Here is a 16,880-nt window from a genome sequence, read left to right on the forward strand (position 1 = left end):
TAGAATACTTTGATGAGAAATGAATTATATTATAAGCAAAATCATGCATTTGTGTTAGCTTTTAATCATTTATACTTCTTAACACGAAAGACTTCTAACAGACCCTAACGCTTGACGGAGATTACCGACGCCTTCCGACTGTTCCCGAAGAGGTACGATCGCCCATCTTCGGGTCTTCCATATGATTCTCATTGTAGCCTGTACAAGCTGTGTGGCCGGTGGGGCGCAAGACGTCCTGTACCGTTACATCTTACTCCTTCCCAACAACGTCTTGGGTTCCAGTCAAGAATCCTTCAAGGTGAGTTCGGAAGATAGAAGGCCCCCCTGTGTGCTGTTTAAGTGTGGCTAGGCGCGCGAGGAAGCTTGATGCTGAGTGTGTTTATAATTTTTATGTCTGGTGTTCCAACGTGAAAGCTGTTCTACACGTCCCGGCTGTAGTGTGTTGTTCCTGATGGGTTTTACTGTGTTAGAGAATCGGGATCTTTGTTGTACGAATGTACTAGTGTCTGCCGATACAGTTATGTTTTTGGACATGTCTGCATGTGTGTGTGTGTGTGTGTGTGTAGTTATCACATGTCCATTTTTTGGCAGAGGATCTAAGATTATTCAAGATCATGCAAGGAGATGCAAACAGAGTCTTCCGAGAACCCCTCCCCCCCCCTTATTTCCACAACAATAGGAACAAACAGAACCGGACACTTTACATGTCAACTAATATTTACCCAGGGGTCAGTCAGAGACAGGTGTCTGCAGCCCAGGCCACATGTATCAGTCCAGGGCCTGAATTCGTCTGTGTAACGCAATTCAATGAGGCTAGCCCTTTGTAACACTAACAGTGTGGTTCAAGCGCCACCAACTGACCAGTCTAACTAGCCTGGATGCCAGACCCCCAAACTCTGAAATATCTTTCGTGTCCCACACGAAAGATATTTCAGAGTTTGGGGGTCTGGCATCCAGGCTAAGTCTAACGGGTCCAGACCTTTTAGCCTTGCGGTTAGTGTGTTGGGTTCATGAGCTGGCGGCATGGGTTCGAATTCTCGCCACATGTTTCACCTGAAGAGATTCTACAGTTCTCAGATTTGACATCACATGCTGCCGAACTGGACGATCAACATGAAAACAGAGTCTGAGGGGAAAGTCTGTATCTTTGTACATACAGTTTCAGGGAGTGAAGATTCAAGTTTTCCTCCCAGCCTTTTGTACTTCCTTTGCATTGAAACTGTTCAACTAACAATGAACTGTCTCCTGATCATCACATTGTACTTCCTATACAGTTGTAGTCTGGGTGTCATCCTCTGTAGTAACCGTTGGCTCAATCTTTTTGCTTGCTAAGCACGGAAGATGGCACGCAGGCTAATACAGTTGAAACCCCTCAGATGAACAATGTACCATCCCCTGGCCATCCCGTATCTGTGCGACTTTTCAGATCAATAAACGATCCTTCGGATCAACACTGTACCATCCCCTAAACATCACATTGTACTTCCTGTATAGTTATATTATAACACTTCAAACAACAATGCACCACCCCTAACCCTTCCTGTGCAGCTGTGTTCCTTCAAACCTGATGACAAATTTATTTCCTCAGTGACAGCTGCTTAGGGGAGATTCAGTAGATTCCAGGGGGTGAAGAGATGATGTACCCACCCTGATCCATAGATTTTGCCAACTGGAATCACCGTAGATATGACCCAGAAAATGTAGTCATGTAAAATTTTTTACAAAGTGGAATTGTGCTGAAATTTGAGAGTTCACTTCACAACCTCCCCTTACGGTGAAGTGAATCTCCCCAGCAGATATGATTCACCCTGTACCCAGTGTTGGGTAACTGGAGGGGAAATCGGCAGGTTTTTGCTGTTTCCACATGTTTTCTTTGGTTTAGTGGGAAGTGAAGACTTCAACAAGGGTGTGGAAAGACTGGTCCATGAAGGTTAGACATCCAGGTAATAAGATACGCCAGGTAACAGTTACTCAAGCAACTGGATACATTTGTAAATGGTCAGACGTTTCAGGTAGCATCCACTACCTTTCAGATACAGCCTGGGCACTCTTCTACAGTACTCCTAGTTTAAGTTTCTCACACGCTACCAAAGTATTTGTCTGAACTAGTTGGTGAGAAAGCGAGCAAGGAGAACAAACAGAAAACTAACTGTGATGGTAGGGTTCATGTCTATTAAATCTGTAGTGTATATCTGTGCATATCATACGTCTCATCAGTATATGATAATATATCAGTACTGTTCTGTAATTAGTGCATAGGCTAAGCAGTAGTAATATCCAGTATTTGATTATACTGCTGCGGGGTCCCTGACAGGGTGGGCAGCAGTTGGCTTCCAAGCGACTCTGTCCAGTAGGATATATTGCCTAACCATATTATGTGCAACGTATATGTCATATACATGTTATGTACATGTTATGTACTTGTTACATATATGTACAATGTATATACATTGTACATGTTATCTACAATAATGCATATGTTATATATAATGTACTGTACAATGTACATGTATTCATTATATTTCCCAAACCCACATACTAGTACATGGGCAATGTACAGGGTCAGGAAAACATACTGGATGTTTGAGTTTTCTTTTACACAGACTTGTGATATTTGAGCAGCGCAAACTGTTTTCTTAACTAACAGGGATAAAGTCTTAGTGTACACATGTACATCCTTCAAGACTTCTTGCACCTTGCAGTCACCAGACAAGTCTTGAGACTTGAGATGTCTTGGCCTTCATTTCACTTATTTTCAGTAAATCAGAATGTCTTATCTTTCCTCCTTGTGTTTCAGGATGTCTTACTGAGACTGGCAGCCAGCTGACTCCTTGAGTTATTCTCCAACAAATCTTAAGACATCGTCTCTCCTGCCTGGTGCAGCTGGGAACGTCTTAGACAACTTGAAGGTCATAATTTTGATAAGGTCAGTTAGACTTAGAATATGATGTAAACTTGTACGGTATGTGTGTGTGTGTGTGTGTGTGTGCGCATGTGTGTGTGTTTGTGTGTGTGTTCATGTGTCTGTGAATTGTATGTCTATCTTCTAGCTTTCAGGTTTCATAGAGTCTTCCCATACAAATGCTTGTGTTCTGTTGTAACCTTTTTTTTTAACTGTCATCATATACTTCATCTTAAAAACACTAAAATGGCTATTATGACATAAAAATTTTGCCTGCAATTTCCTAAGCAACTGCACAAAGTAGTTGAATACATTTAAAACATACAGTGGATCAGGTTTGTAATGTAGTCATCTGACATGTCTTTTCTACAATGATCTTTTTTAAAGAGGTTTGAGATTCCTTAACAGTCAGAAGATTGTCTGAAAGTGATGAATCTTAGTGTGCAGGGATTAAAGTAACCAAATGGGCAGTGCTGTCTCAGCCTGTAGGTGACCTTGAAAGAGCTCAAGGTCAGCTGTCACTGAAGGCTCCCTGTTGGTTCATGTTTGCCTTAGAGTCATGTGACTACTTATACTGGAACTAGGTAAGAAAACAGAGAGCTGTGAGAAAAACTTGAATCTGATTATATCCACTCCCTGAAACTGTATTTATCAAGGTACAGACTTTTCCCTCACACTATGTTTTCATGTTAATCTTCCAGTTTAGCATGGCATTTATTATTAAATTTGTTGAGAAGGTTATGTTTTACACAGCATCCGTGTGTGTCTGTCTGTCTGTCTGTTAACACAATAACTCGACAATGCCTGGATGGCTTAAATATTTGGTAGGTGGGTAGGTCTTTGTGAGACCTAGAAATGATTAGATTTGGGGCCTCCTGGCGACTTGTTCTTTTCAAATTAGAAGAACCAACAGATTGAATTGGTGTGGCCTTAACTAACCCGGATGAGTTGACTGCGGTAATCAGTATAAATGACATCATTTCCCAGACAAGATTATAAATCCCTCTCACAACACAGAAGATTAATTCATCCCCTCCCATTCATCAACCCAAACATCCCTCCCCTAATCCAGCACAATGGTGTTATTATCCGTGCCTCGTTAGGAAATTAATTATTGACGATGTTGAGAACAAAAGGCGTGACATCTGCCACTGCTAACCTCATCAGGGGAAAGTTAATTATTTAGATTTCCCAGTGGGAAGGTTTGGCCAAGGCAAATTAATTTTCTGGTTGTTGGATTTTAGAATAAAACATAATGCCAAACTGAAGTAACAACATTAGAACTGAGTTTGAAGGGAAAGTCTGTACTTTGGAGTGGAAATACTGTAGTCAGATTGATATTTATTCCAAGCCTTCTCTTCTCTTTTCATTTTGATGTTTGGATGATTCTTACTCTAGAATGTCTGAGAACGGAGGAAAAGAATTGTTGTCGCAATCACTACATTAGTGTTCTGATTAGTGGTGTGGATCTAAACCCGAGTTTAGGTTTAGGTTCGGACTCGAGTCCAGAGGTTTAGGTTCAGGTCCGGACTTGAAAGTCCGGACCTGAACAATCAATAATTTTGGAATATTTTTTCGTGTTACATGTAAAATTGCATATTGGCAGATATTTTACACATAATTTGAAAACTATATTTATGGAATTATATACAGTCAGTAATTAACACGAAAGTTCAGTTATAAACACAAAAACAGCAATGTTTTAATATTTTTCTAGTGCAAATTTCACGATTTAAGGAATGTTTAAGATGGTTTAAAACAAAAAGGAGTGTAGGAGTGAGAGAATTTTTTTTCAAGTCCGGACTTGTTTCCAGACGTTTAGGTTTTTTTGGACTTGAACCTAAACGTTTTACAAGTCCGGAACCGGTCCAGCCGGACCAATCCGCACCACTAGTTCTGATTGGGGATGTCAATCTGTCTGCCTCCAGAAAGGTTTGCCATCTTTTAATACATCATGACTTGTGCATACTGGCAAGACTGGCAGACTCATCAATTCCTTGGCTCCTGATTTGTGGCTGATTTGCAGTTTTATCATATTTTGTTTATATAAAAAAAATCACAATCATGCCCTATTCAATTCATCCAATGTGAATCATCTCTAAGTGTTCATATTTTGGTACTAGTAGTGCTCATGCATATTCCACTGAAAGTTTGATATACAAATTCATTCGGGTTAGTGAGTCACTGGATAATAAAGTTACTTGTACACAACCAAGACTTAGTGTTTTATTCCAGCGAACGTTTCAGTGACCGTCTGTGACCTTCGTCATTGTTAGAAATGTTAACCAGTCTGGTGTGTAGACTTTGAGGCTGCTGTCTATCTGACGCTATCACAGGAGTTCTGTTTCTTTGTTAGTTCTTTATTATATATTCTGCCACCTTGTTAGAAGTTAATTTCCTTCAAAACTTTAAGTACCAGTACCAACAAATTTATGTAGTTCCTAATGGATGTAATGTACATGATCTTGAGACTGTGAACTGTGTTTGACCTTGTCAGCAGACTTGACAAACTCCATGTTCCACCTCTGACCTTGAGAATTCAGAATTCAGTGAGAACAGCAGTGACAAGGTCGCATTCTTGACCCTGCAGGAAAGAAGTTTCCCTGGTGGCTGGTTTGGTTTTGCTTTCTTTCTGGAAATTTAAATGATTTTGGTTGGCTGCTTTTCGGTGTGTGCAGCTGTGCCCCCTATCTGGTGAAAGTTGGAACTGCAGCCAGGGTCTTGTGCAGGTGGAGAACAACATTGAGATGGTTTATCCCTCACCTGAGTCAGGTGAAAATGAGTACCTAGCTTCAGTTAGGGATGTCCCTCGGTCTTGGATAGGGCAATAATGGAGGTCCCATGTTTGAGGAGAGTCACACTCAGAGCATGTTAAAGAATCCACCGCACTGAGGGAAAAGAGTAGGAGTCCATCCCGGTGTGAGTGGATCAAACCTTACAGTCTGGTCTTATACAGCTTGTACATACATGTACTGTACAAATCTGGTGTGTTACACCTTTAGGCAGTTTCCTGGTTGTGCAAAACAAACAAATCCCAACCTTTGTGCCGAAACCTGCGCCATCTGCTGACAGGAACAGGTTGTAGCTACCTACAGTTTTGTTGTTTTGTTGTTTTCATCTCTCTGAGATCCTTTCTTTGTGTTACCTGATAACAAACCTGTCACAGCTGTTAGCAGGGGACATGTTTTCCTGCCTTTTTCTTTGTGTGGAAATAAGGAAGTTGTTACGATTGGCATAGAAGAATAGTGATACATGTAAGTAGGTTCTACGTGTATCACAATTTGGAAATTCACAGAAGATTGTTACAAAATTTCTGTCCCCTTTAGCGTTACAGAATTAAAATGCAGTGAAGTTGAGTGGCTTTACAGTATTCAATCATAGAGATTGACATTGTGTTGGCATAATGGTTAGGGTGTTTGGCCCAGAGGTCCTGGGTTTGTATCCCCTGACATGCCAGCACTGCCCCAATTGGAAAGGTATTCAACATGACTTTCCTCACTCCACCCAGGTGTAAAAATGGGTACCTGACTTTGGCAGGGGAGGTAAAATGCCGTGGAAGGAGAGGGATGGGAGGTAAAAGGTGGTGGAAGGAGAGGGTTGGGCTCCGCCTTCCAATACCGTGCCCTAGACACAGCGGATAACAACCCACTGACCTTATTTTTTAGAGAGATTGGAACAGGCATGTAGGAAAATGGAAACCAATTTGTGAACATTTTGTCCCCATCTGAGGCGGCATCTACATTAAATTATCCTCCGTTTCCTACCATTAACCTCAACTGTCCCGTCCGATTTTTCAATTAACGAGCTAATTAATGCATTCTGACCTCGTTAGCTGGGAGATGACTAATCAATCAATCAATTAGACGAGACCTCACCACAGGCAATGGATGGTTAGAAATCTGAAGGAATTATTGAAAATGGGTGGAATTTGCTCATCTATTGGGTTACTAGTAGTATATGTGTAGTAACACAGTGAATGCTTCTCATGTATAATCTGATGCGAATGCACGAAGACGAATGTCGGTGTACTGTTACTGCAGATTGTATATGGGGGGGGGGTAGTGATGAGTCATCCTAGTTATGATGTATGAGCTGATCCCTCCCCTTATTGGTCAGATTAATGGATTTCCCCTGGGTAATTTTTGGCGCCACTGACGTTCTCGGCTCATTTTTGGAACATGCCATTTTAAGCACACTCTGGGGAAATAAACACAAATAAGTGAAATTCATTATAATTTCTACATAAATGACTTGTTAAGAAATGTTCAAAATCTTAACTGTTGACACTGAATAATGTCAATACTTGTCAGTTGCCACACATTTTTGTAGCTTTTCCATCTTCCTCTATTCATAAAAAAATGGACCGTTCCAATGATATTCATGTCTATCTACACACTCCCGTACTCAGTAATGGAATGTCCCCAGGGACTGTACATTATGCATGCAGGGTGAATGAGAGTGCTGGGTGTGGATGTAGGGTTTACTGTACAGAGGTGTTTTCTGTCAAGTGTACAGGTAAGGTTTCTAGTTTACTGCTATGAATGTTTTTTGTAAGGCCTTTGTTTGAACAATTTGTAGTTGGGTACAGGTAGTTTGTTTTGTCTATTGTGGGACTGATATGCAAATATAAAGTATTTTACTTGTATTTTGGCATTCCTAGAGACAGAATACGGTAATAAAAATAGCAATTACGTTTATCAAAATCAATTAGTATTATCCTTTGAATTTTGCTTACATATACTATAGCTAAAGCTTGATATGATATATGAGGGGATTTTCTGTAGTATTGGACTGTAACTTGTAAGCTAAGGTTGTAGTTATAATTGGCCCATATTTCATCAGGTGCTATTAATATGGAAGTAAGTTCCAGGCATGGTTTGGTATAATGTCAGGCATCAGTCTCTTGAGCTGAACAATTTATTTTACTGGACTAGACAAGATGAAAAAAGAAGGCTGGGAGGAAAACTTGAATCTGACTACATTTGTATCTTCACTCCCTGAAACTGTGTGTACCAAGGTACAGACTTCTCCTCAGACTCTTTTTTCATGTTGAAATAGCAGTTGTGATCACCTCTACATAAGGAAGTTGTTTTGCCAATGTGACCACTTTTCGGTGGTTCTATAGATAAGTTTCTCAATTAACCCAAGTATTACAAATCCTGTGACCACCTGTCCACATTGACCAGATTTGATCGGTCCCCTGAGTGGTCTTCTTGGGCAGGTTTGACTATATTTATCCATGAACCAACAAATGGAATGGATAAGTCCTCCTGTGAACTCAATAGTCAGATTGAACAGATGTTTCCATCATCACTTTCATTCAAAACTCAGATGTTTTTCCAGTTGCCTCTAAGTGAAAGTGCTCTGCTGTGGGTAACCACTTCCCTCCTCTCACTTTCACTTAGACATGCCCACTTTCACTTTCCTCTGGGTAGTGTGCTGACCTTTGACCTTTTGAACAGTTCTGGGTCATCGCTCATTCACTTTTCATGTAAATGAATAAATTTTGTCTCATCTAGAAATGAAGAAAACTGTACAAGTTGAGGATATTGTAGTCTTTCTTTCTTCATAGTTCGGAAGGGAATCTTTCTTGCCTACTTCTTGTGTCAATTTTTTAGCAATATGATTTTGTTGTCTTTGTTGTCAAGCCTTATGTTTATGTCATTAGAGTTTAGACCTGCCGCATGTTATACTAGTTTTTGTTCCTGTGTAGAAGCTCCTCCGTGTGAACATATTTAGAACTGCAGGTAAAGAATAAAGGTCAAGTTACATCAGATGGCAAGTAATCAGATGGCAATTTAACACCGAACAAGCTGAAGCTCCCTCTGGCAGAGCACACAGAAACTGCAGTATTGACATACATACAGACAGACATTCGTATTGTCTGCAGTGGCATCTACAACAATGCCAGATGATACTTTATTCTTATTGTCCACTCTTATAATTAGGTGTACAACTCGTATGAGTACATTTGTACTTGTGTATGCAGTCTTCCTATGATAAACAGTCTTATGCCAAGTTACAGCACATGTTCGGTAACTTCTTAACTAACTTCTTATACACGGTTGGTTTTGATTCTCTTCTCAATTGTACTATGCACAGTCTTTCTACCCTGTTGAAGGTTTTAGCAACAAAAAAATTTTAGTACATTGTACTACTGACAGCCACTTGTCTAAACTATAATAAACTACTGGCACAAGATTATATCTAATTATGATTACTGTCGTAGATACTAAAATTGTGACTTAGTTCATGCATACATCAAATACATGTTGGGCAACTTTTGCATCTTTCCTAGTTACAGTTCCATCCATGTAGACACTGGCCTTTTTCCTCCTATTCAAAATTGCACAGACAAAAGTTATATTAGTAAACTATGTGGTCAGCTTGCTCGTGTTTCCACATATTAATTGTACAAATTTTCCATCTTTCTCTGTCCCATCTTCAGTGTTACTTTTATGATTATAGCATTTTAAACATTTATACAGGCACATAACTTAAAGTTTGTACTTATAAGTGAACCATCTTTCTTAAAAAAAGGCAATTTCTCAACCCTCCCACGACAGCTGCCACTAGTCCAACCTGCAATTCCTTCTTTGAGGTTATAAAATTTCCCTTCTGACTTAATTTTCAGTTTCCTATATCAATAACTAGTTTTCCTATAGTTGAACTATGATTGTAGCATCAAGAACAGTTGTAGCTACACTTCACTACATAAAGCTTTAAACAATACTGTGATAAATTATCATAATAACCTCTTATGCACTGCTGCTTGCCTGCAAAGCTGGTGTGTTTCACCAAAGGTTAACAAAACACAGAAAAAGATTACAGTAAATCCACTCATTTTTTCCAATTGCACAAAGATCCTGCTTCAGTTCACGCTTCTCAGACAAACTCATCGCAGCTGTCGACTTAACCAAAAAAATTCTCCTCCAACCATTCTTACACCCAGTCCTCTATCATCTCAAGTTTCTCAGTCAGTTTATCTAAAGTTTTGTATTTTGATATCCTCAAACCGTAGCTTCAGTAAAAATTAAGGATTTTCAAATGCAATTTACAACACAAAGTATCTCAATCTGACTTGCTTGCTCCAATTTACGACTGCACAAGACCAGTGAAATCATTCCTGTGACTGGTATTGTGCTGTGGTTCCTCATAATACAGTCAAACCTCGCTTGCCAATCACCAGTCTTAGACCATATTAAAGTAGCCCTGTATAATTTTCCGTAGTTAAGACCTTCAGACCCTCTTGTTTGCATAAACCACTCCCTCTCACCAACCATTTACTCTCATTTTGAGACCAGTTTTGACTGTATTTTTAACACCGTTCCCGGCGATTATTCCACGGAGTCAGTTTCCCCGTCCGGCTCTTCCGTTGGCTCGCACACGAGATCGTCGGCGCCGAGAGTCCCCAGCAGTCGGCGGTAGAGCGCCTCGGGCTGGGCGCAGCGTATCCGGGACACGATGGCGGTGGGGCAGAGGTCGGGGACGCGCTCCATGCGACAGTCGCAGAGCCAGGGGTTCCCCGACAGCTTGAAGTGCAGCTGTCCCTCCGGCAGGCTGCGGCACAGGCCCGGCGGGAACAGCTTCAGCCGGTTGTTACGCAGGTCAATCTGGATCTGAGAGTGAAGAGGAGAGGAGAAATCTAAACGAGGAGAAGGATTTCAAGGAGATTTAATCTTAAGGAGGAAGACAATTTGAGACAGTACTCATGAGAAGGATTTTGGTTTCTATCTCAAGTCCTTGGTTATCTATTAAGGAGTTTAGTAGTTACTTATTTAAGAAAGATGACAACCTGATTTTTAGGGTGGACAAAAAGTTTATCTACTTCAGCATCAACTAAAAAAGTTAAACAGGGGCCAAAGGTCAGCTGGAGCAATTTGGGCAGGTTTGTTGTCTCCATTCTCCGGCTTGTTAGTCAGCCTATATTTAAGTCATGTCACTACAGAATCAAACAGAACAAAGATAGGATACATGTAGAGGAGATAAAGTCTCGAACCTTTGCGTCTTTGTTGCCGATGTCTCTGAAGCATAACTTGTTTATCCATTTCAAAGCGTGCATGCGAAGCTGGTATGTTACGTCGAATAGCGGTTATACCAGCTATTTAGATACAGATACAGAAAGCTATAATAGACAAGATAAAGTCTCGCACCTTTGCGTCTTCATTGCCGACGTCTTGGAATAAGAACTTGTCGATGGCGCGGAGGTTCATCCAGCGCAGGTGGAGACGGAGGCGGGAGGAGTTGGTGGCCACGTTAGAGAGCATCCCGCGGGTCAGCCGCTGCACGTTGTTCCCCTGGAGGTCAAGGCTGCGCAGCTCCGTTAGATTCGCCAACACGCCCTCCGCAATCATCCCAACACGGTTATACGCCAGCGACAGCACCTGGGGCAAAGGTTAAAGTACATACATAAGATCTCTGGGAGGGCAAAGGTTAAAAGCCATTGACATCATCTGGAGAGAGGGGCAGAGGTTAAAGGCCATGGACAGCACCTTGAAATAAGGGCAAAGGTGAAAGGTCATGGACAGCACCTGAGGATAAGGGCAAAGGTTAAAGGAGAGTGGAAAGGTGACTGACCTCCAATTTTTCCATGTTCTGGAACATGCCAGGGTCAAGGTGCATGACCCTGTTGTTGCTGAGGTCAAGTGTCAGCAGGGAGGTCATGTTCTGGATGGGGCTGATGGAGCTGATGTTGTTTCCCGCCAGGTTCAGCGTCTGCAGGTTTTCCAGCAGCCCAACAGCTGCAGGGATTTCCTGCAGCATGTTGTACCGCAGCCCCAGTTCCTTCAGACTTCCCTCCAATCCACTCAGTATGGCAGCTACTCCTGCAGCTGGAGACATGTTAGACATGTTAGACTGGAGTCTGTCTGCAGGAATTCCTTTCAGTGTCATAAACCTCATGCTTAGCTCCTTTCCAGCCTCTGAGATCTTACCAGTAATCTTGTTGAATCTAACAGACATTCTAGGTCATGGGGTCAATGGAACAAACTACTATTTCATAGGGAGGTATATACCTGTGACCATGTTGAAGCTGAGACTTTACCTGTGATCTTGTTGAAGCTGAGATCCAGGTGTGGGATCTTACCTGTGATCTTGTTGAAGCTGAGATCTTACCTGTGATCTTGTTGAAGCTGAGATCTTACCTGTGATCTTGTTGAAGCTGAGATCCAGGTGTGGGATCTTACCTGTGATCTTGTTGAAGCTGGGATCTTACCTGTGATCTTGTTGAAGCTGAGATCTTACCTGTGATCTTGTTGAAGCTGAGACTTTACCTGTGATCTTGTTGAAGCTGAGATCCAGTTATGGGATCTTACCTGTGATCTTGTTGAAGCTGAGATCCAGTTATGGGATCTTACCTGTGATCTTGTTGAAGCTGAGATCCAGTTGTGGGATCTTACCTGTGATCTTGTTGAAGCTGAGATCCAGGAGTGGGATCTTACCTGTGATCTTGTTGAAGCTGAGATCCAGGTGTGGGATCTTACCTGTGATTTTGTTGAAGCTGAGATCCAGGTGTGGGATCTTACCTGTGATCTTGTTGAAGCTGAGATCCAGGAGTGGGATCTTACCTGTGATCTTGTTGAAGCTGAGATCCAGGTGTGGGCTCTTACCTGTGATCTTGTTGAAGCTGAGATCCAGGTGTGGGATCTTACCTGTGATTTTGTTGAAGCTGAGATCCAGGTGTGGGATCTTACCTGTGATCTTGTTGAAGCTGAGATCCAGGAGTGGGATCTTACCTGTGATCTTGTTGAAGCTGAGATCCAGGTGTGGGATCTTACCTGTGATCTTGTTGAAGCTGAGATCCAGCACCTTGAGGCTGCCGAGGTTCTGGAAGCTGCCCTCCTCGATGACGCTGATGTTGTTCTGGATGAGTGACAGGAACGACAGCTTGTCCAGCCCCGCAAACGTGCGGTCTGTAACCACGGTAACCATGTTGTAGTCCAGCGCCAGGTGCTGCAGGTTCTCAAGGTCGTTGAAGGACTCGTCCTCAATGTCGTTGATGCTGTTGAAATGCAGGTTGAGTTTCTCAAGGTGGGCCAGCCCGGCGAGGTCGTCTGTGCGGAGCTCGGTGATGAAGTTCCCCTCGACGTGAAGCGTGACGGTGTCGGCGGGAATTTCCCGCGGGAACTCCTCCATGTCCTTGTAGCGACAGTCCACGGTCTGTTCATTGGAACAGTCGCAGACTCCCTCGCTGTCAGAGCAGGCGACCTCCGCAGAGGTCATCGCCATGGAGACCAGACACCCGATCCAGAACAGCATGTAGCACCAGGTGGCCATGTTGGCTACTTCCAAAGTCTGTCGGCAAAAAGAGAGATGTCAATCTGAGAGTCAATGAACTTTCAATCAAATTTCATGAAATTTGGCCCAATGATAGCATTGTCGCTCCTTCCAGGCATAGAATAGTGTTGGGTAAATTGGCAGAAAACAGCAGCAGCAACAACTATGATAGTAACTGTATCTGTATGTACCTTTCTGCGTAGCACACCAGCTTCATATGTGTACGCAGTGTGGTAGCAGCTGGTTATATCGCACTGAACGTCCGAACCTTTGCACATCTATGTCTAGCATTGTTAAGCTACTGTACTTGTGAGCTAAAGACAATCTATTTCCAGATCTCCCCTCCCTGGCTGAGATCCACAGCAGTCCCGAGGGTCAGACGGACCAACTTTGACTTAATCAGAACCAGAAACTCAGGCAACAACAACAGCCAGCGGGAACTGGGTCAAAATGCAGTAAATTTAGACGATAACTCGTCCGAATTATTCAGATTCTGACTTTATCTCAGTTTCGAGGGATGTCCAGATATGGAGCTTACTCCTTTGGGCCCATCTTAGCTCGGTAAATTTTCTCTGTAACAATATTCAGCATGAGGACAAAACTTGTTCACTCTCCTGAAACTGTGTGTATGAAGGTACAGACTTTCCCCTGAACAAATTAACTAACGTTGCAGCGTTAAACAAACATGTGAGTAAAGATGGTCCTTAAACTAGGTCTACTGATTTGTCCCATGTTCTCTATTCCTTGCCTTTTGCAGGTATGTTGGCAGTCGGTTATGTGACATTGAACAACCGGCACACCTAAACCCTCCATAGCTAACTCAAATTACTGCTTAAAACTATTTAATGAAGATGCTTGTAATGTTTTTTTAACAAAATGTTGTGAGTTTTGATGTAATGAACGAGTTCAGTGAGATTCAGTAGTTACGGATAGAAAATGATTTACAGGAACTACCGACAAGACTCTTGACTCTGGTACATCCTTAAGTAAACCCAGCTGTCAAGGTCAAGTGGAAGAGATTGACCTTGTGGAAGCAGGAGAAACACTTAGACTATAGTTTATTGTCTTAAAACTCTTCTAAAATTAGGAATGGAAGATTTCAGCATTGTAAGATATCTGGAACCCAATGTTAAGGCTATCTTAGATGACATTTCTGCAAGTCTAGTACCTTAAAGTAGGATTTGATACCTTAGCAGACTTTACCGTCTTGGAGAAAGCTCAAGATCTTAGAAGTGTTCTTATCTCCAGTCAGAGGAGCAAAGGTGGGACTTACCCCGGCTTCTTAAAGGACAGAATCAAGATGAAAGTTTCTGCAAGACGATCCTCTAGTGTCCAGCGCACCTGGCCTCAGAACAGTCCAGAGCAGTGTCCTTCAAAGTGGCCCAAGGTCGCGGAACAATGGAGGACGGTGCGCAGGCCGTACATGTGTGTCTGTTTGTGAGGGGCTGAGATAGAACAGGGGGCAAAGGTCAGCTAGAGCTGGGATTGGCCAGAGGTCAGCGAGGTCACATCAACTTGTTCCAAGTGATTCTGGGAGAGATACGGCTGGCCCAGGGCCAGGGGAGGGAGGGGCGACGGTGGATGGAACAGCGCTGGATTTGTTGGTTTTCGGATTTTAGAAAAAACACCTGGTTATGGAAGATCAACATGGAAACAGAGTCTGATGACTCTGAGGGAAAGTCTGTACCTTCAGTTTGCACACATATGTGCAGTTTCAGAGTCTGATTTAAATTTTCCTCCCAGTCCTCTGTTCTTATGATGTGTTATCTTAACCAATGCGATAACTTGGTGTGGGCCAATTACTCACCATGATCAGTGCTGAGAGGCAAGAGGGGGAGGGAGGAAGGTAGATGGAAGAGCCTAGCACTCTACTTCTAGTCTTCAGAGATGTTGGATTTGATAAAAGTTCTCCCACAGTTTTGCCAAATTGCAGAATAAATCTCAGATGTTCAGCATTTGACATCGGTTGGCCTCAGATCAAACCTGTCGGGTTTTGGGTGCCATCAAACTTCTGAAGACCATTATCGAACTTTTCCTTCATTGTCCCTCACATATTACGTACATTTAGTATACCCACCTGCCAAATATAAACTTTTCAAGTTCAGGTGTCCACACACAAACAAACGGCGCTGAAAATGTAACCATCTTGGCGAAGATGATAAACCTCAAAAGGTCAGTGTTTGATGGCGTTTGGCCTCGGACCATGTCTGTATCTAGTCTTTGGTGCGACATGATAAAAAGTCTGGCAGCAAATGGACAATTCTGGCAGCGAAATGAACGATTCTAGGTTTTAATTGCAGAATTCTGGCAGGCTAGCAGGACAGCTGGGCCAGGCTGGGTCTGGTTCAGATGTGATGATTTGCGGCGTGAGGAAATTCAGTAGAACAAACGGCCGAGATGTTGTGTCTGATACAAGAACTCTTTTGGCAACAATTCTGGCTCTTTGATACCTTCCTGTCTACTGTGATAGGGAGACAGTCGGAGATTTGAAGTGTGATGATATGAGCCTCAGAGGTCTTCGAACTTCTGTATCTTTGCTGGGTGCAGACATTTATTCATTAAGCAACTTTGAAACAGAGGGCTGGGAGGAAAACTGTTGGTTTGTTGAAATGTGATGAACTCTGCAGAATGTGAATTTCTAGTTCTTTTCTGGTGGTGCTGAGACTTAATACTAACTACTTAGATTACAAAATGGTTGTCAGACATTTAGCTTCCACTAGGAGTTGGGAGGAAAACTTGAACTTGACTATATTCACTGACCCTCAAATTCTAGCTTTAACCTTCCCTCTGCGGCCTAACTCCATAATCAATGAACATTTGGTGCCAAAACGCTACCCTAGCAGGCTGTCAGGGTATCAAGATATCTGATAACCAAAGAACTGAATTCGGACAGCCCCTCAGACAGCGGCATCCCTGCTGATGTGAGGCTAATAGAGGTCATGTTGTTGAACTTGACCTCCACATAGCGACTCTGATCTTGTAGCAGCTACATCAAACTCCTGTCTCTTCTGATTCCCAAGTCAGCATCCAATGGCAAGGGTGCCCTGACTTACTTAGGGAAGTCCTATACATAACTTTTAACGACTTTTTGATAGATCACGCCAATTCAGTTACTTTAGCAATTCAATTTCAATTTTATTGTGGGATAACTAGCAGAAGTATAGTTCAATACATATTATATACATGTAGGGGCAGTGGGTTTTTATCCACTGTGTCTAGGGCACAGTATTGGAAGGCGAAGCCCAACCCTCTCCTTCCACTGCCTTTTACCTCTCCTGCCACAGTCAGGTACCCATTTTAACACCTGGGTAGAGCAAGGAAATATGTGCAATGTACATGTCGGTGCCTTTCCCAAGGACACGTTGTCTGGCTTGAATTGTCAGGATTCGAACCTGTGATCTCTCAATCTTGTGTCCGCTAGCCTAGCCTCTCCACCATTCGATTCATGAAACAAACTCAGGAGGTCATAAATGATACAAGACATAGTTTTATTATGAAAGTCTTTAATGTTAGCATTGTAGTTTGATCGTTAACCAGGGTTGAACAACCTGTAGTAGTGAGAAAATGTGTCATCACAGATTATGATGTTTGCTTGACTCACAAACCAATCAGAACCAGGGACAGACTTTGGACCAACAGTATAAGTTGATTAAGTCATGGAGTGGGTTGAGTGAACTTAGGGTAAAATTCGTGCCAAGTATGG

General features: G+C 42.4%; 2 protein-coding genes across 2 annotated transcripts in view; one reads left to right on the forward strand and one right to left on the reverse strand.

Moving 5' to 3' along the window:
• The first annotated feature begins 95 nt into the window (after positions 1 to 95).
• The window catches only part of LOC136420976 (MAGUK p55 subfamily member 7-like), a 28,550-nt gene continuing 11,765 nt past the window's right edge, over positions 96 to 16,880 (forward strand). The window contains exons 1-2 of the mRNA XM_066408118.1: positions 96 to 298; positions 2,798 to 2,926. The gene's annotated coding sequence lies outside the window, so the exon portion shown is untranslated. The remainder of the gene's footprint in view (positions 299 to 2,797; positions 2,927 to 16,880) is intronic.
• On the reverse strand, positions 10,216 to 13,491 carry LOC136421134 (TLR4 interactor with leucine rich repeats-like). The gene is made up of 5 exons (XM_066408286.1): positions 13,369 to 13,491; positions 12,679 to 13,195; positions 11,480 to 11,733; positions 11,056 to 11,286; positions 10,216 to 10,521 (listed from the first exon to the last, which is right to left on the reverse strand). The coding sequence occupies exons 1-5, from the start codon at positions 13,453 to 13,455 to the stop codon at positions 10,240 to 10,242; spliced, it is 1,371 nt and encodes a 456-aa protein (XP_066264383.1). The 5' UTR covers positions 13,456 to 13,491; the 3' UTR covers positions 10,216 to 10,239.

This window comes from Branchiostoma lanceolatum, chromosome 15 (genome assembly GCF_035083965.1).
Source record: "Branchiostoma lanceolatum isolate klBraLanc5 chromosome 15, klBraLanc5.hap2, whole genome shotgun sequence".
Lineage (NCBI taxonomy): Eukaryota > Metazoa > Chordata > Leptocardii > Amphioxiformes > Branchiostomatidae > Branchiostoma > Branchiostoma lanceolatum.